Source organism: Tamandua tetradactyla, chromosome 14 (assembly GCF_023851605.1).
Source record: "Tamandua tetradactyla isolate mTamTet1 chromosome 14, mTamTet1.pri, whole genome shotgun sequence".
Lineage (NCBI taxonomy): Eukaryota > Metazoa > Chordata > Mammalia > Pilosa > Myrmecophagidae > Tamandua > Tamandua tetradactyla.
In genome coordinates this window covers 75,100,287-75,125,591 of record NC_135340.1, presented here as the reverse complement: position 1 = coordinate 75,125,591, position 25,305 = coordinate 75,100,287, and the positions used below count along the sequence as shown (strand labels likewise).

The 25,305-nt window shown below is 39.0% G+C and overlaps 1 protein-coding gene across 3 annotated transcripts in view; it reads left to right on the top strand.

Moving 5' to 3' along the window:
- The window catches only part of MYO1E (myosin IE), a 247,820-nt gene that overhangs the window by 84,200 nt on the left and 138,315 nt on the right, over nucleotides 1-25,305 (top strand). For all 3 annotated transcript variants that reach the window (XM_077128062.1, XM_077128063.1, XM_077128064.1), the window contains 3 exons: nucleotides 6,066-6,209; nucleotides 14,451-14,540; nucleotides 18,762-18,856. In XM_077128062.1, coding sequence (XP_076984177.1) covers nucleotides 6,066-6,209; nucleotides 14,451-14,540; nucleotides 18,762-18,856 — 329 coding nt within the window. The remainder of the gene's footprint in view (nucleotides 1-6,065; nucleotides 6,210-14,450; nucleotides 14,541-18,761; nucleotides 18,857-25,305) is intronic.

Sequence of the window (25,305 nt, the reverse complement as noted above, 5' to 3'; positions counted from 1 at the left end):
TAGATATTGATACCTTCACAAATTGAAAAAAAAAATTACTAAAGCCCTTGCTTTTTAGTCTGTGGTCAGGGGGCAGGCAGCTTGTAGCCCTCGACGCCCACCCTCATCACGCAGATGTGGGAGGGGCATGGCAGCTACAAAATTTCCAACAAAGCCTTTAAAACCAGACATCATCAAACTCACCAGTAAAGCCAGTAAAAACAGGTTCTCAAGTGAGATTAGTATATGGTAGAACTCTTCACAGATGCTTCCAGAATGATACAAATATTTATAAAATCTTGTATCTGATATTGAACGATGACTTAATATTTATAAAGCACTTAAAACAGTACCTGACCCATAGTAAATGTAATTTAGTGATTCATCAAACCTAAGATGCTACTGGTTGTAAGATGCACCGTTATTTCTTTGGTTTCATTATTGGGACATCTTCCATATCCACTGAGCTATCCCCTTGTGTGCCCCCCACCCATTGTGTTTCTCCCACGCCCTCACCCCCTCCACACAGTGGCATCTTGGTGCATTTGGAAAGAGTGGACTTCAAAACCTTGTGCCTCAGTTTCCCTTCTGTAAAATAGTAGCATAAGTATTATAATACTGTGTTTCACAGGTATTGTGGGAATTAAATGAGGTCACATAAACTGTGACACTTATTTCAGTAAATGGCTAAATAAATGTTATTTCCAATCACTCGGAGGTCAAGCGGGGTGGGGGGGATTGGTTCATTAGCTATTGCCTTGTACTTTGCTCACTGCAATCCAGCACACACGTTCCTGCTTCAAATACACATCTTCACATCATCAAATCATTGGGGGTATAAATTTCATACAGTTGAAATATAGCCAAAGCTCAATGATGGGTAACAGTGATTTGCAAACAGTAGACAAATACTTAAGGTTGATTTTTCTGTCATTTGAACTGGAAGTGTTTCATTGCAGTCACATAGCAGAAATGAAAAACATTCCCAGGCTGTCAGTTAAAGATTGAAGTCTAACAGATAGTTTTGTTCCTTTTCTGTTATGACTTACCCAAGACCAAAAACTCCCATCAAAAAAACAATGTCCATTCAGTTGGCCAGAGTGGCACCCTTCGCCCACTGCCCACAGTAAGAACGTGGCTGATCTGGTTCTCGTGGAAATGCATCTAGAATGTGGAGGGCATTCTGGTCCCAGGTTTTCTGGAAATCAGATCTGCTGGTCTATTGTGTGCAAGGGCTATCTGACTGTCCCAGAAAAGGTAGAATCTTGTCATGTAGCAGCATCTCCCATTCCACCTTTCAACCTGGAATCAGCACAGAATCGTCTTAGATGAGGAACCTGGGGCCTCAGACAGCGCAGTCAGTGCCCAATACTGCCCCAGAAAAGGCTCCATTGTGTTGACATAGTTTGCAGTGTTTCCATTCCTTTTCAAATTTGCTAACACTTGCACATGCTAAAAAAAAAGCTTAACTGTATAGAAAAGTATAAAATGGAAGTAAGTCTCCCTTCTCCCCAAACCTTCTTTTGTGTCTCTTTTAAGAAAACAGTTCTAGCACACATGCCCTTTTAAAATGTTAAACAATTGCTTATTGTTCCACATATCAATTGCTTTTTTCATTGAACAGTAGATCTTGAAGATCTTTCCATGTCAGTACGTGCAGATTCCTTTTAATGAGTGTACTGTATTCCAAGCACACTTGGAATGTTTTTCCAGTTTTCCCTATTATGAACTCTGCTACAGTGAACTCTGCCTGCTGAGCCACCATGGCCCGCCCCTGGCATTGTTTTTTGATGGGATTTCTTGGTCTTGATAAGTCATAACAGAAAAGGATCAAAACTATCTGTTAGACTTAAATCTTTAATTGACAGCCTGGGAATTCTATGCTTTTCATTTCTGCTGTGTGGAAATGCATGTACAAGACGTACATACATCTTGGCATACTTTTGCCGGCACATCTGGAGGCAAGTTCTGGAAGTAGAATAACCAGATTGAGGAGGATGTGAATTTTATTTTAATTTAGCTAATTGTTTATGTATTGGTCTGAAATTCTGATATCTATTTCCAAATGACTCTCTAAAAATACCATGCAGTTTACTCTTTAGAAGTGTAGGGGTATTTTTGATCACACCCTCTCCCAGACCTTGCCCAACACTGGGCTCATTGTATTTTATGGAGCTTATTTAATGACCTCCCTTTTCTGGGTGACTGAAGCTGTAGACCCAACTTGTGGTCTCCTCCTCCGTCCTGGGTGAACCATAGAAGAAAAATGCTAAAGGGGACACTAGTGTGAGTGTTTGCAGAACTGCTCCTGCGGCCTGCGAGGGCTGCACTCGGGCTTTCTTCCCTGCGCGGTGAGGGGAGGTTTTCAGGGAGAGAATAATCCCTGCCTTTGTGGACTGACTCACCTTTGCCGCACCTGGTCCCCACCTGGTAAGCACACACCAGTCAATGCCGCTCTACCTTTCAAAGCCAGGTGGGGAGTCAGTCACCTGAGGTTCCTTGTCTGGGTCTCGGGCTCCCGTGACTTGGGGCCACCTCCTCAATGCAAAGAACAATCTGTGCCTTCGAGTGGATGAGGGCGTACCCAACTTTTCTAGAATTTGCGTGTGTATCAATTGCTTTTTAATAAGCCTAATCAGACACTAAATGTGGCTTAGAGAAAGTCTGCACTTAATTCTTATCTACTGAGAAATACCACTCTCATTATTTTTTAATGTAAAAAAGCAATTTATTCCATTAAAAGCACTTACACAGTTAGTCATGGAGAGTAGTAACAGGCCTGCTGGTGAAACAGGTCACCCGAAAAGGAGATGGTATCAGATTAGTGGTCAAGGTCTAACTCCAAAAAAAAGGCACAAAACCAGGATTAATTTTAATTAATATTAAAAACAAGTATCAGCTATTGAGTCATTCTTCTCAGCTTTTCTGGACAGTCTACCTGTGGCATCACTGTTAGGTAAAAACATGTATCTTTACAACTTGGTGGTCCTAAGTTGGAATTTTTTAGTATTTGTCAGCGCTAAAAGCAACTCTTCCCCAGCTCCCTGTGGCATGTAAATGTTTGGTTCTCGGCGATTACGATGGCCGTGCTGCCCTTCCCATGCCGGGGCTGTGAAAGGAAGGAGCTCGCTGAGCACCCCTCTTTTTTAAAAGGGGGCCATTTCTAGTTGAGGAAACTAAAGAGGCCCAGGGGAGGGAAGGAGGCTGGTTCTTGCGAAGGTGCTGGCCTGTAAGTAGGGAGGGAAATGGTCCCGGGCGAGTGGAAGGGGAAGCGGGGCCCAGTGTTTGCCCAGAACAGCAGCCCACGTTCTCACAACTCTAGGACAGTAGTCGGTGAGCCCAAGGCAGTTTCCAGCCTCTGCTTCCATGGTCGAGGTTTGGGGGTTGTAAAGGATAATCACTTACCATGTGCCAAGGAAGATTTCCGGGGAAGTCTCAGAGGTCACACCGCGCTTCAGGCTCTGTGGTCCCCCGGTCATTGGTGTTTCTGTTTTCACTCGGTGGGGATTTTAAGCTCCCCTGGGCTGAGATGAGAGCCTCTGCATCTTTATTTGGTTTCCTACCACCGTGGTGATGTCTGCAGCCTCTGGTAGAGCTTCTAGCCCCAGCAGGAGACCAGCTTTCATTCACCCACATGGTGGATTCTGAGTCTTACCCCCAAAACTCTAAATTCTCCTCCACCTTCCCTCCCTACCTCTACCTTATCCGAATACTTCATGTGAGGGTGGGGGAGGAGGACAAACGCAATAAGTGTCAATAATTAGAGAGAAGTTAAAATTAGAAGATCTTGGGCAATTTACAGAGTTTTTCATCAGTAAAATAGAGATAGTGATATATAGTGTGCGGGATAATGTTGGAGGCTAAATGAGTTACCATATGTAACATGCCTGAGAGAGGGAGAACAGAAGGAAGGAAGGGAGGGGAAAGAGATTTAGCTTTGTAACCAGTTGGGTATAGAAAATATGTTAAGTCAAAAATAATGGTATTTTTGTCTTGGATGCTAAGAGAAGGTGATCATTAACAAAGAGTGGAATATGAGTGTCTTTTTAATGATGAGTTCAGTTTTGGCTATAGTCATCCTATTGCCATCTTAAACTCAACGGATAGAAATATCTAACAAGTCACGAGGGAGGTGGTGTAAAGTAAGCATGTTTGGATGTAAGATTTCATTTTAAATCTTGCCTTTATTATTCACTTATTGGAAGATCTCAGTTTCCTTTTATGTAGTATGGAAACGTTAACCCCTGTCTCATAGGGTTGTTTGGAAATTTAAATGAAACATCCTCCACAAATCAAACAGTTAATTCCCTCGGATGTAAAAACTGCTTAGTCACATGATTTGTTCCGGACTGGGGACCCAGGGGTGAGAATCTTCAGTGTTGAGTGATCTGTGGAGCTAGAGAATCAAGGAGGAAAAAAGAGCCTCTGAGAAGAGGCCGAGAAGGAAGTTTGATTGGACACCAATGCAGCCTTGGGTTACCTTGAGAAAGCGTTTTCTGTGGATCAATATAAAAACAGACTATGACACAAAGTCCCTTCTGTTCTTGCCTTTTCTAGGAGTTAAATAACGGCTTATTAATAACCCTTCTGTTTTGTTCAGTTGTGCTTACATTTTTCAAAGAGGAAAATAACATTTTGGCCTTTTAAAGTAGGTGGGCATCTATGGAGGTAATAAATAAATGAATAAATGTACCAGGAAAAATTGGCGAACTCTTTAGTGGGTCCTTAATTTTCTATGGAGGGTAACTTTAGTGGGTTCTCACGAAGAATAACCAAGCTAGGTAAGGAGGAACGGTGAGTGCTCCGAGGAGTCGCCAAGCACTCTTTATCTGGTTGATAGTAGACTGTGGGCATTCAGTGGAAATCCAGTGAGTCACACCGTGGCCTCTGTCTTCCCTCTTTTTCTGCTTTGCCACAAGAGGAAAGAGTGGCGAAGTCTGAAGTGATTTTGTAGAATTGGTCTTGCATGTGGTTCTGAGGAAGCCAAATATAGGACAGTTTTCCTCTGCAAGACAGCATGGGTATGAAACTTTCAGATCCCTTCCTCTCCCCAAGCTTGAGCTAATGGTATTAGGCATTGACTTTTTCTATGGTGGTGACTTCTTGGCTCATTTTTAGAGATTGCTTTTCCCAGAGTCTCTGTATGTCTCACAGAGAAAACATTAAACAATTTAACCATTTAAATAGGTGAAATTTAAAATGATGTTCTCCTGTTCCCATCCACTTGCCCTTTTTCTTGAAGAGCCTCCTTTACCTTGCAAATTCTAGCTTTGATGTTTGAGGTGGTCTTTCTAGATACCCTCATTGTGAATTATTTCCCTCCTTGTCCAAACTTCCCCAAGCTGTAGTGATCTCCCAGGGTGAAGGCAAAGGTTCAGTCTTGCTCAGTTTGCCCCCAGCCCTGGCCCCGTGACACACACTGCACAGTGCTTTACTCTTCCAGTGGGGTTTAGTCCATCCTGTCTACATCTTCGTTCGCCCAGCAGGGATCAATCATCAGAATGTAACTTATCTTTGAATAGGAAAGGCCTGAATTACACTGACACCAGTAAATTCACGGAGGAAAATGATTTAGATGGCTTGAGAAGTCATGATCATGTGATCTAGCCATTGTGGGATACGTGTTCTTTCTGCTTCTGAATTCTGTTGTATAACTTACAACACAAGTCTAGAACATCTCTATCTCACTGTTTATTTTCACTGATAAATTCTACTGAACAATAAGGTTGAAGGAGTTGTCGGAGACAGTCATTTATGGCGTTTTGACACCGATAGGTGCTTTACCTAATGTTTTTATTTCATCTTCACAGCACCGCTATGAGTTGGGTCTTATTGCTCCTATTTTACAGATAAGAAAACAGAATCTTAAGTGACCCAGAGCGCTTGGGTACCTTCCCCCCCACTTCATTTATTGTAGGTGGCCAAGCTGGAACTTGGATCCAGGTCTACTGCTATCAAGCCTTTTCCTGTCTGTGCTGTTCCTTCTGCTGTGCTTTATTTGAGGAACATTTAGGAAATTGGTGCCTTTTTCTTTTTAATCCCTGAGAAAATAAACTGTCCTCATAAGTGTGTTTTTGTGTTTTCAGGGCAGCAAGGGTGCCTACCGATACCACTGGCAGAGCCACAATGTCAAACACAGCGGCGTAGACGACATGGTGCTGCTTTCAAAAATCACGGAGAACGCCATCGTAGAGAACCTAAAGAAGAGATACATGGATGACTACATTTTTGTATCCTTTATCAGCTTCCTTGGGAATGTCTCCACTGTATGACAATTCCCACAGAAAGAAGTATTCCTCACAGAAGGAGATCCATCTGAAATTCTGAACTGACTGGATGTGTCCCCATCATTTTTACCGCATCCCAGTGAAGATTTGTTCTTTTCTGTCACTTGCTTGAGGCCTGGGGAAGGGCAGAGATGATACTAAATTATTTTCCTGGCATTTCACTAAAGTCAAGGTGTGGCCAGGACTTGGCTGTTTTAATCTATGATACTATACCTTTGTCTTGCTCTGGCCACAAGTAGCGGACCTGCTGCTGCAGCTCTTCCTGTGAAAAATCTTGGTTTGCCAAGGGTTCTGTGGTTAATGCCTCCTGATTGCAAAACAGACATGGGAGTCTAGACTTAAAAGATTTTTTAAAAGATTGTTGCTTGGAAAAAAATATGCAATTTTACCAGTTTTTCTGCATTCTTCTGTTTACTAATGGAAATGTGAGAAGTGACCATCAGCTGTTGAAAATACCTGACATTCTTGAGTTGTTCTTTGTGCTTCAAATTTAACTTGCCAGAAGCCAATTTTTTTTATAGGGCCTTAAAAATTTGGTGTGGAAATTTGATTCAAATGTGTCTTGATTTAGTTGCAAGCAGAAAAAACTGAGACTTTGGCTTAAGTTCTTGCAGGATTCTGGAGTTTCTTCAAGAGTTTGGTGCAACTATGTGATGATTTTTTTAGTGGAGTTATCATAGAGTTAGTCATAGTATGCAAATATCTGTGTAAAAATGTATGGTAGTAACAGAAAGTTTATCTTTTGTTGTGGTGACTTCTGAGGGTATGAAGCTATTGATGGCCTTTTAAAAGGTGGAGTCTTTGCTACTTATGACATGCATTTTAGATTTTAACCTAAATAACCCCCAGAGTTCTACATAGGTTAGGGGAGGAATAGTTTCACATCTACAGGTTTTGTTGTTTATTTGTTACACTGCTCATTTTGGCTATTATTTAAAAATACCCAAGCCTGTGCAATAGTACTGTTGCAGGAACTGCCTTTCCCATCACAGGTCTGTGTTATTTATTAACAGGTATTTATTGAGCAGTATTAATTAGCAACATTATTCTACTTGGACCATTCTGACCATTGTATTTATGCTGCCTCTTAAATACAATAAAAGAGTTTTAGCAAGTACTTGGGTAAAGTACTTAAATCCCTGCTTTTAGGATTGACATATATTTGGATGTGTTAGCAACATTCTAATAGCATCTCGATCAGGGGTAGCTAACTGCTGCCAGTAGACAAAATCCTGCCCTCCTGCCCATTACCCGTTTTATAACTAAGGTTTTATTGGAACACAGCCATGCCCATTCATTCGTGTCTTATATCTGTGGTTGTGTTCATGATGCAATGGCAAAGCTGAGGAGTTGCACAGACCATATGGTCCACAAATTCTAAACTAATTACTATCTGGCCCATCACAGAAAAAGTTTTATGACCTCTGTTCTAGTTTATTATCATACACCAAGGCAGGGGTATTGGTTCCTCTCATATTTCTAAATTATATTCCAAAAATTTGGTTGTAAAAAGCTGCTTATGGGAAATTCAAATACATTTTACCACAGGAACTGTTTTAAATGGAGGATTGGTTATTGACAAGTCCATAAAAATCTCATTTCCACTAAATACAGTTGAACTAATTTTCAGAATGTTCTTGGAAAGTAGGCTCAGATTTTTCCATTATTTACATGGAAACACAGTTTTTGATAAGCTGGGTAAAAAAAGGAAAAATAATGATGTCAGGAGTCACCAGTAGTTATCCATTGTCAATCCAGATGGCCTCAATCTTCCCCATAAAAATTATTTTCCCTAAAACATGGGAATCTCCTTGAGGGCAAAGACTGTGTCTTATGTATCTTTTTGAAAATCCTTTATTCTGGAGCAGCTAGAAGGAAAAATCTGAGATGATGGTGTGGTAGCCCATAACAAACTCTGGGATCTGTCCTGTAACTTCTTGTTGAAGAGTGCTTCGAAAACTTGCCTTTTTATTTCTCTGCTTTGTATATAGATTATATTACACAATTTAAAAAGTTTTAAAAAATCCTTTATTATGAAAGCAGCATAGTTAATTTATCATAGTTTATGAGATGCAGTCAAACAAAAGGGAGCAGATTAAAATTACCTGGAATCCTACCCCCCAGGCATTTGTTTTTTTTAACCTATTAGTGTAAATTTAGCTAACCACATATGGACGAAATTTCTTCTTGTTGCTAATTTTCATGAAAATGGCATTATCCCACATCAAGTGTTTCTCTGTTTCCTACATAATTCTTGGCATAGTGCATAGTATTGAATGTTCATTGAAAATTTGTTGACTATCAATCAAGTCTTGCTTTTTAAATTCAGACAACAGAATTTTTAAATGACTCACACAGAGGGGGGTGATAACGTACATTTGAATTAATGCCTTTGAATCAATGACTGACTAATAGCGTATTCAACTAAGGAAATGAGGTACTTGACCACTTATGACTTTATGTTTTAGAATCCTCTACCCACTCAGTATACTGGAAGCCCAGCAGACGTGGGCTTTGCATCAGTGGCACAAAATAGCGTTTCAGCTTTGAGGAAGCTTGATGCCTCCCTTGGATGTTTATGAAACAATACCAAGGGTTTGGCTGCAAATCTTTTCCTCTGATAAGTGATAATGGCCCCCTTATCACTTCAATGTTAAGGGAGTATTATGAGAGAACAGCGCTATTGTAAATAAGAGGTTCTTTCTCTCTCACCCTCTCTGTCTCGGTCTCTCTTTCTCCCTTGAGCTTAAGAGTTAAGACGAGAAGAGATTGGGTTTCAAGATTCGATTCCACATTTAGGTATAAAATTGCTCATTTTACATCAATCCCAGCATATTATCTTGTATTGAGGGTCAGTGTTTGGAACGATCAATGGTTAATGTCTTCAGGGAGAATGCACATTTTTTTTGGTTCTGCATTAGAAAAAAAATGTATTTAGAAAAAAATGCTGACATTGTTTACCAATTGAAAACCAGTATTTTCCAGCTATTTTTCCTCAGATAAGGAAGGTATACTTTACATTATTTTCTGACTCTGCCATACTTCTCACAATTACAGCCTAAAGTATATGAGGAAAACACTGCAGTTTTCTCTCGTGGTTGGCCAGACACGTTTCTAGCCAACGTGGCTGTGGAGAATGACTCCTTATGCAGAGCGCTCCGTGCTCATTTGGCCCTACTTTCTCTAAAGGTGTTTCTACAAAGACCACACTCAAAGGCATTTGGCACTGTAAGTCCTTGAACTAGGAGTTGACTTTAGTGCCAGATCCTCTGGAGCTCAAGGCAGGGTCGATACTCCGAGTGAGGGGTGGAGTGGCCTTTTGCAGAGGAAGCAGGCTGCGGTGAGGAGCCCGGACAGCTCAGGTTCCTGCTGGGCAGTTCTCCCGCCAGTCCCCTCACCTCCCTGCACCTCATGATAACGCGACTAGATCCGTGTGGGCAGTTTGGAGAACGGTTAAAATGATTTTTTTTTTTAAGTTAAAAGCTTAGTTTGCCTAATTAAAACCATGGGAAACAAGCATACTGCCATCACATTTCATAAGAGAAAGACAATTTTAACAACAAAAAGTAGAGAAGAAATAGTCTGAGACAGAGGACAGTCCTTTATGTTGAATGAAATGAACTTTATGAAAAATTCAGTGCCTTGTGCCTCATTTTGTCATTCTTGCTACAGATTATAGCAACCTTTCTTGCTATAATAGAGGTGATTATAGGTCCATGGACAGGTATTTGGGAACAAATAAGCTAACTGATCTGTTGGGTCACTTCTGTCTCTTATACATCTATAGAATGGTATTTATTTTACTCTTTTCTAATTTTGGTATCATAATCTTGTATCTCTGTATGCTGAAAATTTACCTTAGGCCGCATCTTCACAGCCAAAGATTATGTGGGCAGAGATAATTATATGGATGGCTTTCCCAAAGGCGCACCTGAGTTATGCAGTAGAGCGTGAGAGATATTGAGCTAACTGGAAACGTAGGACACCTGTGCTAGCAAGGCAATAGCTGAAGTCTCTGCAGACCCAGACAGGTGGAAAATGCTAAACAATTAGGCCAAATCCTCTTGCACCTAAAATATGTTTGCTGCTTTGGTTTCTAATTCTAAATTAAATTCTCTTAGCTCAGTTTTCCTATTTAGGCAAGTTTCTAGCGACTTAGTTTAGAAACCGGTTGTATTACTCTTTTCAAATCAAATTTTATTTTTCAGGAATCCTCCCAAATAATATTGCCCTTGAAAACCAGAAATTTGACGGGCAGCTACAGTTTTCCTTCCTCACTGATTCGGCATAGGCCTAGATTTTTCCCAAAGTAGTCTTTTTCTCTGAGTGTCTCCTTACTGGGACTTGCTTTGTGAATGTATCTAATCCACTCAGTGAAAATCAACACTTTACAAGATGTCGCCTCACATAGCACATTGTTAACCATAAAAAAAAAAAAAATTGTCAGTTTGTGTATAAGCTCATATCCAACCAAATCCATATCGACTGGGTAGCTTAGGGCTTTGTGAGGGAAAGGGATGGATGGAGGTGAGCCTTTGGCTTGTGTTCTTAGCGTGGCTCTGTAGTCTTTATGTACAGTGATCAGTTTGTTTAGCGCCACGTGGCATTAACAGCCTATTTTTTGTTTTTTTACAACTAAGGGAAGGAACACTCTCCTCCATGGAAGGATCTTATTTTCTCACATTTCTACCTGGGGAAAGTTGGAGACATAGATATCCTTCTCTTCTCAAATGAGGATGGTTATAGCCATGCTGTATAACCATAAAAATTTAGTGTATTTGTTAAACTGAGAATCAGAATAAGAGCCATACCTCATCCATTCAGGGTTTTTTTTTTGTTTGGTTTTGGTTTGTGTGTGTGTGAGTGTGTGTGTGTGTGTGTGTATGTGTGTGTTTTCTCATCCATTCAGTTTTAATTAGGCCCCCACCAAGTGCCAGGGATACTAAAAAAAAACCCAACTAAGGGAGTTATATTTTGAATATTCAGAGGGTCACACCATGGGCAGGTCACAGTGGCTCAGCAGGCAGAGTTCTCACCTGCCATGCAGGAGACCTGGGTTCCATTCCTGGTGCCTGCCCATGCAAAAAAATAAGAGTCACTCCCTATGTTCCATCCTTGTGTTGCCAATTTAGAGTTGCCATATGAAATAGAGGCCACCTAATTAAATTTGATTTTCAAATAACGAACAAGTAACTTTTGTGTCTCAGAATGTCCCAGATATTGTAGGGGGCATACTTCTTTGAGACATACTTATACTGAAAAAATAATTCCTTGTTTATCTGAACTTTGTGCAATCTTTATTTTATCACCATTTACTGAGTTTTGGCTCAAGCATCATGAGCATCTCTTGTCTGTTTAATAATTTGTTCTAAATTTTACCTCAAAAAATATGGGCCACTCAAATCAGAGTCGAGAGACTACTCTGGAGGTTGCTGTTACACAAGCTTTAGTTACACATTGCTACCTACCATAACTTTCCAAAGCCCCAACCAAAACCATTCCTGCCATCTAGAGCAATATACCTTCTACGAAGGTTCCATGCACTAGGGTAACTTTCCAGAAATCTACAACCTCCAGATGGGTCCCTGGACCAGATAAGTCCTGAAACCTAGAGGGCCCAGCCTCTCCAGAGCAGCAGCTAGTTCCATCTCCCTACTGCATATTACTGACAGCCCCTTGCAACATGAAAAAGTTAGAATGGCTATAGCCCAACTACCCCTAAAGAGTATGATAGAAAGATCAAAGGTGATGGTAGAGTTATACAGAGAAGGTAGTATCTAACAAACTAATATGATTGCTGAATCATTAAATTGGTATTTCTTTTAGTCTCCAGTATCTTAGAACAGCTAGAAGTAAACACCTAAAATTGTGAAATTGGAACCCATACCAACCTCTGAAATCTGCTCTACAACTAACTGTTGTGCTGTGCTTTGAAATTTATTGCTTTTTTGTGTATATGTTATTTTTCACAAAAAAAGAAAAAAAAAAGTCGATTGTAATGAAAAAATAATATTTATTCCTTCTAGCCTCCTATATTCTGGAGCAGGTAGAAGGAAAAATCTAAGAGGATGGTATGGTAGCCCATGACAAACTCTGGGATCTGTCCTGTAACTACTTGTATTAGTTAGGGTTCTTTAGAGAAACAGAATCAACAGGGAACACTCGCAAATATAAAATTTATAAAAGTGTCTCATGTGACCACAGGAACACAGAGCCCAAAATCCGCAGGGCAGGCTGTGAAGCTGACGATTCTGATGGAGGGTCTGGACAAACTCCACAGGAGAGGCTCACCAGCTGAAACAGGAAGAGCCTGTCTCTTCTGAATCCTCCTTACAAGGCTTTCAGTGATTAGATTAAGCATCACTCATTGCAGAAGACACGCCCCTTTGGCTGATTACAAATGGAATCAGCTGTGGATGCAGCTGACATGATCATGATTTAATTCTATGAAACGTCCTCATCGCAACAGACAGGCCAGCAGTTGCCTAACCAGACAAACAGGTACCACCACTTGGTCAAGTTGACACATGAACCTGACCATGACACTACTTTTTGAAGAATGCTTTGAAAACTATTACATTTTTCTTTGTATATATGTTATAAAATTTAAAAAGTTAAAAAAAAATGTTTACCCACTGACATTGGGACATTGCTGCATCTTTCTTTGGCAATTGGAACTACATTTGTCAATTTCCAGACTATTGGCCCTTGTTGCATGATCTTTAGTGACCTTCCTTTTAGATTTTCATTTACTTCTGCATTTCCTCCTAGCTGGGTGGGCTCGTAAATCCACCTCACCTCTCTACTACCAATTCATGTTCAACCTTTCAAGTCTTTTGAAGACCTTTCTGGTCAATGTAAAAGGGAGCGTAATAGCAACCAAAACACTCTGCATTCTCACTTTTATCTGTAAATATCATTTTGAAAAAATTAGACCATTGACCCCACACATGGCTCATTTGTGTTCAGCAATTATAATGCTGCTGTCTCATCCAAATGAAGACGCCTAGATTGAAACACGCATCTTGATTTTAAAGATGCAAAAATGCATCAAAACATGCAGCTCGGGGTATATCAGTTAAGGAAATAGAATCTATTATGTGGTAGATACTTTGCCAAATAAGCATTTTATATTATTTCATTTAATTCTCTTAGTTTATAAAGTAGGTTCTATTTTATCTCTATCATCCGTTACCCAAGACCTAGAGATTATGATTTGCCCAAGGTCAGAGTGGAGCTGTCCCTCAGGGATCAGGCGCTATGATCAGACACACTGAGCTGCCCTCTTGACAGTTCTCCTTCATCGAATATATAAATGTCCCTTAGGAGAAGAGCTCTTATAGTTTTACACCTTTAAATGTAAACTTTCTAACAGTTTTTGGATCATGGACTGAAATAATTTGGGGTGTGTTTGAGTGTGTTTATGAGATTTTTTTCCCTCCATCAGGGCTGGAAGTTTTATTCTGTCTTGTTCACTGTCATATCCCCAGCATCTAAAATGGTGCAGAGCATATAAATTGATCATTAATTCGATGAAATGATCAAATTAATTGATTCTTAAATGAATAAATGGCAATATATTCTTATTGTATAATGCCATTTTATTGATTTTGGCAATATCAAAATGTGTTGCATAAAACTTTCAAGACCCAATATAAACATGCCCTCTTCGGAGAAGCCTTCTTGTATTCCTTCAGCAGAAATAATACTTTCTTCCACTAAACCTAATTTATTCATCCCCAAAGCTTCTGGAGAGCATGACTATATTCAGTTCATCCTACTTCTCTCCATTTATTAAATGAGTAAATGAATATAATTTAGTGTACTTAAGAGATATGAAAGTAGCAAGGGGAAAATGCATACCATTTGAGAAGAGGAGTGATTCTGCTCTTTTCACTCCTTGGCCATTTTTGCTTTGTTTTGTTTTCTCCTAGGCATACCTATCACCAGTCTTGGAAATAATGTGCTTCAATTCATTTAAAATAATGATTTTATTGTTGTAGTGCTCTGGTGATTAAATTCATTACTGTTCCCATTGTCTTTATTTGTAATCTTTCAGAACACAAGGATGTGAGCTTTGTGTTTGAGCAATAATTATGAATTCTTCCTAACCTCTGGTTATTTACTTTGAAAAATGTGTAGCTGTGAAGATTAATGATGGACCTTAACTGGACTTAAATTCAGACATATATAGGATCTGTATTAATTTCAGTCAACCCTTTCAAGCAGATGCCATATTTTGGAGAAAAGGAAATTGAAATGTACCAAGGAGCGGTAAGTTATGTGCCACAAAAATTACCATAGTGTTAGGGTTTGTGTGATGCACAAGTAGTTTTTTTTGAAGTTAGCAATACATTTGCATTTTGTTATTATGAATTATTTATTGGGGAAGCTGGAACAAGTGACATTGTTTGCTCTTTAATGACATGCTTCTCTTTAGAGTGCAGCTCAAAAAAAGCAAGGGATCACCTAATGTTTGAACCTAATTTATGTACAATATTAGTTAAATGGGACCTAGGACCAGTGGCTAGAGGGATCTTCCTGCTTCCACATAATGCCGCAAAATTCTAAGGAATAAACATCAGTAATGAGTAAAAATAAAGCAGGCGATGAGATCCGTTCTCAGCATCAGAACCTCAATTAAGCTGTGACTTGAACATGAGAAACAAATGTTTTATTACTTTACTTATTAATGTCACCCTGGCCCCTATTTAAACTGAACTCCATAGTCTTTTCGGTTTTGTGAGAAAAATAAGAAACTGTAATCCTAACTAATATATTTTATTCCTTGGTTCATCGCTTCCCCCCCGGCCTCTCCACCTCTGCATCTTTGGTCCCTTCCCTCTTTCTTCCCTCTTTCCTTTGCAGCAGAGACACAAGAGCATCCATTAATCCTGACCCCTGGAAAACAAACAAAAGAGAGCCCACACAAATTCATCAGTTGAAGTGGAAGGCAATTTACCCAGAGCAAGAGCCCGCCCCATTGTTGCCAGATGAATGGTGCTGGTAGCTGGAGCCGAAGGAGGCTGCCACGCGAAAGACCTTTGATAATGCTGCCTTTATGGGAGCCCAGCACAAGGAAAACACTGTCAGCGGAGGCAGGTCCTGCCCTGGCCCTGGGGTAGCAGGCGCGGAGCTGGCTCGGGAGTCTCTAAGAGAGAACGCGGGCGGATGGAAGTGCTGCGCGTGCGTGGTTTCTCTCTCCAGTTTTCTGAAAAGGGTGGCTGCCTATGAACGTTTCTTTTCAAATGCCCTAGAATTCAGAAATACATATATTGAGTTTTACTGCTAATGGTAACAGAGAATGTTGTCAAATTGATATTTACCGAGTGCCGGGTACTGTGTTAATTACACTTGCGGCAATAATGAAAGGACCCGGGGTGCTGGCTGGGTATTAACTAGCCTTGTTCAACAGAGCAGGAAACTGAGGCTCAGGGAGAGAAAACACTGGCAGCTGCTGTGTGGTGGGGCTGGGAGTGGAAGTCAGCACTGAATGGCTTTCAGAGGTCTCAGGAGTGAGCGACCAGGCGGAGGAAATGGCTACCCTGTACATATCACAGAGATTCACTGAAACCATAGATGGGAAGCCAATTTGAAAATTACAGCGGAACGTGCAAAGGTCAAGTGCAACTTAGTTAAGCAGCTTTGAAGCCTTATTGGACAACGACCTGCCTGCAGCTTTCCATTCCATACCCTTCTATTTCCTATCTTTTCTTTCTTACAAGCCTCTATTTCTCTATTTTCAAAGAAGCATGAAAAATAATACTGCACATGCAGTCCGGAGTAGAAGCTCCATCCAAAACTGCGCTCCTGAGGGCCCATCCATGAATCTAGGCAGGGATAAAGTATTATTCTGGTCTCTAAATAGAGTTCTTGGGTTGACTAGTCCTAGGAAGAGTCTCTGGGCCTCCCTGGGCCGTTCTCCTTGTGAACCACGATCCCCCCCACACCGCCTGCCACATCAGGGAACAGGGACAGTGTGTCCATCAGTGCTTAGCAGGTGTGCAGGCACCAAAGCCCCCTGCCCAGTAACCCCTTGTACTGAACCCTGAACTTTCCGAGCTTGACAATGAGTGACAATTTCTGGGCCCCCTTTTCTGTGGTGAGTCAATGCGTAGTAAGTCTCCTAGCTCTATTAGGTAAGTTGTACTTCACCTGTGCATGTCATTCTACCGTTTCAAATTACTTTCCCAGTCATCTTCTCAGTTACCTTGTGAGGTTTGCAACGTGGACATTGCAATCCCCACTTTAGACCAGTAAGCAGAGAAGCAGAATCTAAATGCCTTCTCAGTCTAAATCTAATTTTCTTTTCACTGCTTACCGTGTTTTACATTAGATAAGCTTAAATTTAAGGGATATTCTTATTGTAGCTATACACCACACGAAACATTTCTCTTGTTAATAATTCTTGAGGGAGTTGTGAGGATGGGTGGCAAAAAGTTGAATAAAGCAGGGCTGAAGTTGATCTGAGACAGTGAAATTGTTAGGTATGGAGAATTTATTTGGTTTTGTATTTATCGATACATAAAATATCCCTTGACACTAAAACATACACCCAGGAAAACATCTTGGTGTGATAGAATTTTTTGCTTCCAATGGAGATGGAACAAACTAGCCTGAACCAGTTTATTTCTGTAAAGACACACCTTCTGGCTTCTTCCTATGGAAAATTAAAAAATTTTTCTCCATAGTCATAGATAGTCTCACTTACTTTCCTTTGGGGGTCTCAGAATCTGTAACCTACCCATAGACATTTAGAAGCTTAGTAGATGTTAAAGCCTGTTTCTGGTAGGCGTCTCTTAGTTTGAGTGTCTTCAGAAACATTAGAAATGAAATGTCATCTGCAGAGGCATGTTTTAAGAGGAAGGGTGTGGTACTGGAGAATCTGAAGACATGGGTCAAGTCTAAAGGCTGAATCACACATACGGTCCTTCCACATTCCTACTTAGTGTATCAGGCATATCTCTTCATGACCTAAGCAATTTAAAACAAATATATTTTATTGAAAAAACTTAACCTACAAACATTCTTAACAAAAGCACTCCATACATGGTATACAATCAGTGGCTCACAATAGCATCACACAGTTGTGTATTCAGCACCATGATCATTTTTTTTGAACATTTGCATCATTCTAACAAAAAAAAGAAATAAGGAAAAACTCATTCATACCATACCCCTTACCCCTCCCTCTCATTGACCACTAGTATTTCAATCTAATCCATTTATTTTAGCCTTTCTCCCTCCATTATTTGTTTATTTTTTAATCCATAGTTTTTACTCATCTGTCTATACTTTTGATCAAAGGAGCATCAGACACAAGGTTTTCATAATCACACAGTCACATTGTGACAGCTATATCATTATATAATCATCTTCAAGAAACAAGGCTCCTGCAACACAGCTCAACAGTTTCAAGTACTTCCCTCTAGCCACTCCAGTATACCATAAACTGAAAAAGGAATATCTATATAATGAATAACCTGCAAGATAACCTCTCAACTCTGTTTGAAATCTCTCAGCCACTGAAACTTTATTTTGTCTCATTTCTCTCTTCCCTCTTTTGGTCAAGAAGGTTTTCTCAGTCCCTTGATACTGGGTCCTGGCTCATTCTGGGAGTTCTGTCCCACGTTGCCAGGGAGATTTACACCCTGGGAGTCAGGTCCCACACAGTGGAGGAGGACAATGGGTTCACTTACCATGTCGGCTTAGAGAGAGGGAGGCCACATGTGAGCAACAAAAGAGGTTCTCTGGGGGTAACTCTTAGGTCTCATTTTAAGTAAGCTTAGCCTGTCTTTTGCAGAAATAAGTTTCATAGGAATGAAGCCAGCGATCGAGGGCTTGGCCTATTGGTTTAATTGTCCCCACTGTTTCGAGAATATCAGAAATTCTCCAAATGGGGAAGTTGAATATTTTCTCCTTTCCCCCCATTTGCAAATACTTCATTTGCTGTCCAAATCACTCTGGGATTTGTCGAGACATCACACTAACCTGGACAAACCAACAAAATCTCATGCCCTGTTCAAGATTCCATATACTTATGGTGTTCAACTAAACTGACCATACAAGTTAAATTAGGAAAGGCACTACCCAAAATATAAATTTTGCACCAAATAAACATCTCTTCCTTTAGTCTCATACAGAGGTTAAAGTTTAAAAATGGGGATGATATCATTCTTTACCCAGTCTTCTGATATACCTCAGCCGTATCCAGATCAGCTTCATTCATGTCTCTACTAGATGTCTCATCACTTTTTCAGCTTTTTAAACAGTTCCTGTATGGGGTACTGCTGACTTTCGTAGCTTCAGAGCTCTAACTCTGAGTCTCAGGTAGGACTTAGGCAATTTTATGAATTCTTATACAAGTTTTTAAGTGCTATTATAAGGCATTCGAACTACCTAGTGGTAAGTATTCATTGCTAAGGCCAAGAAAAGAAGTGTCGTTTGTTGCTTTATCTGACCACAGTCCTGTTATGTTTTGCTTTTCTTTGCTAGGCACAGTATGAAAACCCACCACATATCTATGCTCTCGCAGACAATATGTACAGAAACATGATCATTGACAGGGAGAACCAGTGTGTCATCATCAGGTAAGAGAAAGATTGTTGTTAGTAGCATGGTGGGTTGGAGACCACATTCATACTTACCAAATTCTGTCAGGAAGCAGCATTTTCGCAACAGTCAGTAATGTCAGTGGCCAGTTAATTGGCTGCTTTTTATCGGTTTCTTTATAACTCCATATCATAAAAGCTTTGGACTTCCATGGGGCCTCTGTTATGCCTCTGTCTCAGACGGCAGACATGCTTCACAGAACATGAGGCCAGCCAGATCCTTCTCTCATTATCAAGGAAAACATTTGCCATCCAACCTTGAACTAAAATGTTAAAGCATTTCTCCTCCCCTTTGATTGTACTCTGGTTTTAGTTTGAATTGGAGATCTTTTATACCATGGGTATTTTTTTTTTTTGTCTGACCCAGCTCTGAGTCATCACCAAATTTAAGTGCTTCACAAATATCATTTACTATTATGAACATTTTCAATCATATAGAAAGTAGGAACACTCATATATCCAACCCTTAGAATTTAATAGTTGTTAACATTTTGCCATTTGTGCATTCATCTATCCTGTTTATCAAATTTTATTACCTCAAGTATTTTTTTAAGAACAGATTATTATTTTTATTTTCTGAACATCAAAATATCTATATATCTAACATGTGTAATCAACCTTATGGTGTTTTATGTAACTCTTTAAAATGTATTTTGGATTCATTTCTGCAGAGAAGAATCGAATATGCTTTGCTTTATTTCCCTTCTTTTATGGAATGAATCAGGTCTCACACAAAGACATGTTCATGTCTGAATCGTAGTTCTGTGAATGAGAACGTATTTGTAAATAGGATCTTCAGAGAAAGTGTGAGCCTGCCAACATTTTTTAAGAGTTATTCTTTATTACTCATATAATTAGGACTTTTATATAATCTTACTTCCTTTTTCTTTTTTTTTAAAATATTTTTATTGAGAAATATCCACACACATACAGTCCAGCCATATTATACAATCAGTGGCTCATAATAGCATCACATAGTTGTGTATTCTTCACCATGATCATTTTTAGAACATTTGCATCACTCCAGAAAAAGAAATAAAAAGAACTCCATCCCCTACCCCTTACTACTCCCTCTCATTGACCCATGGTATTTCAGTTTACCCAATTTTTACCCTTTGTCTTCTCATATTATTTACGTATTTTTATCCTTATTATTATTTTTTTACTTGTCTGTCCATACCCTGGATAAAGAAAGCATTAGAGACAAGGTTTCATAATACAGTCACATTGTAAAAGCTATATAGTTATTCAGTCTTCTTCAAGAATCAAGATTTTATTTTTTTGTTTTATACTTCTTTGTTATGGAGTTTTACAAACATATGCAGAATTAGAAAGAATAATGTAATAAGGCCCTATGTATCTGTCATCCAATTTGTATAGTTATCAATATGTGGCCAGTTCTGTTTTATCTCTTCCTCTTGTCCTGCTCCCACTAAATTATTTAAAGCAAATCCTAGACAGCAAGTCTCTTCATTTGTCAATAATTTAATATGTATCTTTGAAAGATAAATTCTTACCACACCTTAAAAATAATAATTCCTTCAATATCTTCTAACGTTGTAATTTATTCCATTTCCCTGATTGTCTTATAAATTGTTTTTTTACAGTTGGCTTGTTTTTATTTGAAATTCACATGGAGCCCACTTGGTTGCTATGTCTCTTAAATCTCTTAATTTTAACATTCTTAGCATTTGCAAATTTTTGCATTTATTTCTTGAAGAAAAATGTTGTTTGCTGTGCAGAATTTTTCTTCACTCTGGGATTGGTTAATTGTATCCTTGTGACATTAAGTGTTCTGCTGTCCCATATATTTCCTGTAAATTGGTAATTTAACCTAGAAGCTTGATCAGATTCAGATTCAATTTTTTGGCAAAAAGGCTTCATGGGTGACACTGTGTGCTTAATGTCTGTTCAGATTGTCAGTGGGTCCATCCATTATAAATTCTCATTTCACAGTCATTATTTAATGATTGATTGAAAAATGGTATTTTCCATTTCTGTTATTCCTTCTGCATTCATTAGTCAGAGTTCTTCTGTTTTGTTACCTTAAAATATAATCCATACAGGAAAATTTATAAAAAGCTTCATTTGTTGCCTTTACTTTATAATTTGCAAAGCAATGAATTGATGCCTGTGCCAGTTTGAAAGGACTTATGTACCCTAAAAAAAAAGGAATGTTTTAAATCTAAACAATTTTGTGAGAGCTACAGTTACTTCTAATCCCTATTCAGCACTATAAATTGGAAGCTTGATTAGATTATCTCCACAGAGGTGTGACTCAATCAACTGTGGGTATTAAAGTTGATTAGATGGAGACATGTCTCATCCATTGTAAGTGGGTCTTGATTAGTTTTCTGAAATCCTATAAAAAAAGTATTTTGGAGAAAGCTTCAGAATGCTGCAGAACCACAGAAAGAGAGTTCCTCTTGAGAATAACTAGAGAGAAAGCCATGTGATTCTGAGAGAACAGAGAATACTGCAGAACCACAAAGCAGAGAGTCTACCAGCCAGTGACTTTTGGAGATGAAGAAGGAAAACACCTCCCGGGGAGCTTCATGAAGCAAGAGGCCTGGAGAGAAAGCTAGCAGATGCCGCCATGTGCCTTCCAGCCGAGAGAGAAACCCTGAATGTCATCGACCTTCTTGAACCAAGGTATCTTTCCCTGGATGCCTTAGATTGGACATTTCTATAGGCTTGTTTTATTTGGGACATTATCTTGACCTTAGAACTGTAAACTTGTAACTTATTAAATTCCCCTTTTTAAATGGCATTCTGTTTCTAGTATGTTACATTCCGGCAGCTAGCAAACCAGAACAATGCCCTAGTAACATCTGTAGGTAATACCTTTTTTTATCTTTAATGTCTTTAAAAACTAGTCGATTTAAAATACTCTACTGGTTTTACTACATTTCAGTCAGTATTCTTTTTTTTTAAATTGTGAAAAATAACATATATCCAAAAAAACAGTAAATTTCAAAGCACACTGCTCATTGTTCTGTTTTTTGAGGCTCAAATTGTTCTATCTTTGGCCGACGATTGGCCTTGAATTGGCTCCTGTGTCCTTTTGATGTACCATCAGTAGTCTTTGATAGCCTCCTTGCCCTCAGTTATGAAGGATGTCACCTTACGTATTTCGTGCCCAAAACTTCAAAATGGTCATCTCACCAAAAAATTCATTTGCTAGGAAATGGTACTGAGAGACCACTGATCTGGGTGGTCTTCTACCAGACTTCTAATTCTTTTCAGTGGAAAATCTAGACAGTAGGAATTTAAGCGAAAAATAAAATGTGTTAGTATTGATATTGCCAGTTCATTTTTAAGATTACAGAAATTTTATATTTCTTTGATTTTTATCTTTGGATCACATTTCTCTTATGCTGAAAATCTTGATTCCTTATGACACTAACACAGCTACATGGTTTACACTGTGTGAATAAATATAAATATTAATAAATATATATATACACACACACACAAATATGTGTGTGTATTATGTAATGGGATAAGACAAGTAATGTTATTAATGCTCTAGAATACTAACAGCAAGATTATTACTAGCAATACTGAATGTATTTTAAAATTTGTAAATTTTGACTGATGTGCAGTCAAAATAATGGTTTTAAAAGTCACTTAAAATACTTAGGGTAGCTAGAACTAAAACCCTAAAATTGTGGAATTGTAACCCATACCAGACTCTGAAATCTGTTCTACAACTAATTGTTGCAATGTGCTTTGAAATTTATTGCTTTTTTTGTATGTATGTTATTGTTCACAAAAAAGAAAAAAATGTCTATTGTGATGATAAAAAAAATATTTATTCCTTCTGGCCTCCAATATTTTGGAGCAACGAGAAGGAAAAACCTGAGATGATGGTATGATAGCCCGTGACAAACTCTTGGATCTGTCCTGTCACTGCTTGTTGAAGTGTGCTTTGAAAACTATTGTTATTTTTTCTTAGCTTTGTATGTATGTTATATTATGCAATAAAAAAAATTTTTTTAAGTCACTTAAAATAACCCTTTTCTGTGTCATTAAAGTGTAAACCTGACCTACTGTTAGGTTCATTTGTTTCATTTTGGTTTTTAGAGATTTAAATTTTTTAATTTAATTTTATTTTGTAATTGCATAAAACATTTACATGGCTCCAAAGCATAAAACAACACCAAAGCATTTCAAGGCAGATGTTGACTTTATGTTTTACCCCTAAATATTTCCATATGCATCTCTGAAAAATAAAAACATTTGCTTAACCACAGTACATTATCACAACTAAATAATGATTGCTTAATATGGTCTAAAAATAAGCAGTTCATATTTGCATTTTTTTCTAGTTGAAAATATGTCCTTTCCTGCTTGTTTATGCAAATCTGGAAACACAGGTAGCATTTGGTTATGTCTTATCTTTTTTATCCTACCATAATTGTCCCACTATCACCGTTTTCTTTCTTTCTTTTTTATGACATTGACTTTGTGAGGAGAGCAGACCAGTTTTCCTGTAGACTCTCCTCCTGTTTGGATTTGTACGCGTGCTTGCACATGGTCTCACTATACCTGTTCCTTCAACTGGATTTTCTGTAAACTGAGTGTTTGATCTGCTAGAGGCTGAGTGGAATGGTACCTGTCAGAGCGCATTATGATTGCAAAATAAACATAACCCTTTTCTTGGAGGTTGTAAGAGAAGCCTGCTCCTTATTCTAAGGGCTTTTTCTAAGAGGGAAGACCATCTCATAGCTGGAAATGATGATATTGGGAATTTTAATATCATTTAACTAGTAAATAAAAAATTGATGATGAGCTGCCCTGATCAAGATGGTTCCATCTATCCGCAGAAGGTTTGAACAACCAGCAAGAACTGGCAAAAAATCTGTCTCAAAGCTCAAAAAAAAACATGGTTAAAGGATTACAGTAACAGGCCAAGGGCCCAATCTAGAAAAAGTCTACTTAATGGTGGTAAGATCTTGTAATGCTCTGGCTGACCCCTTCCCCATCCGCTCACTGACTTCATGGGGAGCTGGCCCGTGCTTGCATGTATTACTGGCTACGGATCCAGGGGCAGCAGAGTAACCCTTGTGCACATACTGGGAGCATGTATGCTTGGCCCAATCTGCCTGTGGTGGCCTGGGGAACTTTCTGTCCCAGAACTTGCCCTGGGTATAGAAGGCAACTCACTGAGCTCTTCTACAGAAGACTATGTGATAACTGTCAAGCGGCTGCTTGGGCAAAGGATTGTTGGCTGTACACTTACAGTGTAGTACTGTAGACCATGAAGAAACTGTATCCTAAGAAAGAGGGGAGATTGCACTGTATAAACAGAAGAATTCTTAGGGCAAATGTGAATGCTCAAGGCAAGAACAATGTATAGAAAGGACCTAGGAGGCCCCTACACTGTGGTCTGTGCCTTTTTCTAAATTCGTTGTATTGATAAGCCCTGCAGAAGAGCACTCACGCGGGTTAGTCTGAAAAGATTGGGAAAGGGGTTTCCTTTTTTCTTCTCCTCTTCCTCCTCTTCCTTCTTCTTTTAGCTCCTGGCATTCAAAGAAAGCTCTACCATAGCATTTAACTGGATACAGCTTAAAGAATAGATGCCCCATTTCTTTTTCTGGAGTGACACAAATGTTCTAAAAAGTGATTGTGGTGATGAATTCATAACCATGTGATGATATTGTGAGCCATTGATTTTATACCATGTATGGAAGGTTTGTATGTTAAGAATGTTCGTGTTTGTATGTAATTTTATCAATAAAAATGTTTTTAAAAAATAGATGCCTCAGTCTAAATTACAATGTTTAAAAAATCAAAATGTCCAGGTTTCAACAAAAGATTATAATACAGACAAACAGAAAGTGAAGACCCAGGCAGAGGAGAAGATTAAAGCATTGGAAATCATCTATAAGGAGGATCAGACCTGGGCCATACCAGACAAAGACTTTTTAAAAATGTTCCTGAATACAATCAGACAACTAAAGGAAAATGAGGATAAAGAACTAGAAAAACACAAAGAGAATATCTGTAGAGAGATGGAAATGATGAAGAAGCACCAAACAGAGTTGAAGATCACAATAACAAAAACTAAAAATTCCCTAGAGGGGTTTTACACTATATTGGGGCTGGCAGAAGAAAGAATTAGTGAACTTGAAGGTAAGACGCTTGAAATTATGCAGTCTGTGGATAAGACAATTCCAAGATCTCAATGCTAGTAAATGGGAGAGCCTGTATTTGAAATTAGTCCTGTCTGACTTCAAACTCCATGCCCTACTGGTAAGTGATGCCTCTCTGTGTTTCAGTTTCTCACATTTTAATGGAGATGTTAATAGCTGCCATATAAAATGAGAAGGGGTCAGAACATTCATTGAGGCTAGAGTTAGCTTGACTTGGAGCTCCTAAAGAAAGTCTCAACCCACAACACGGTAAGTGCTTTTGTTAACCCG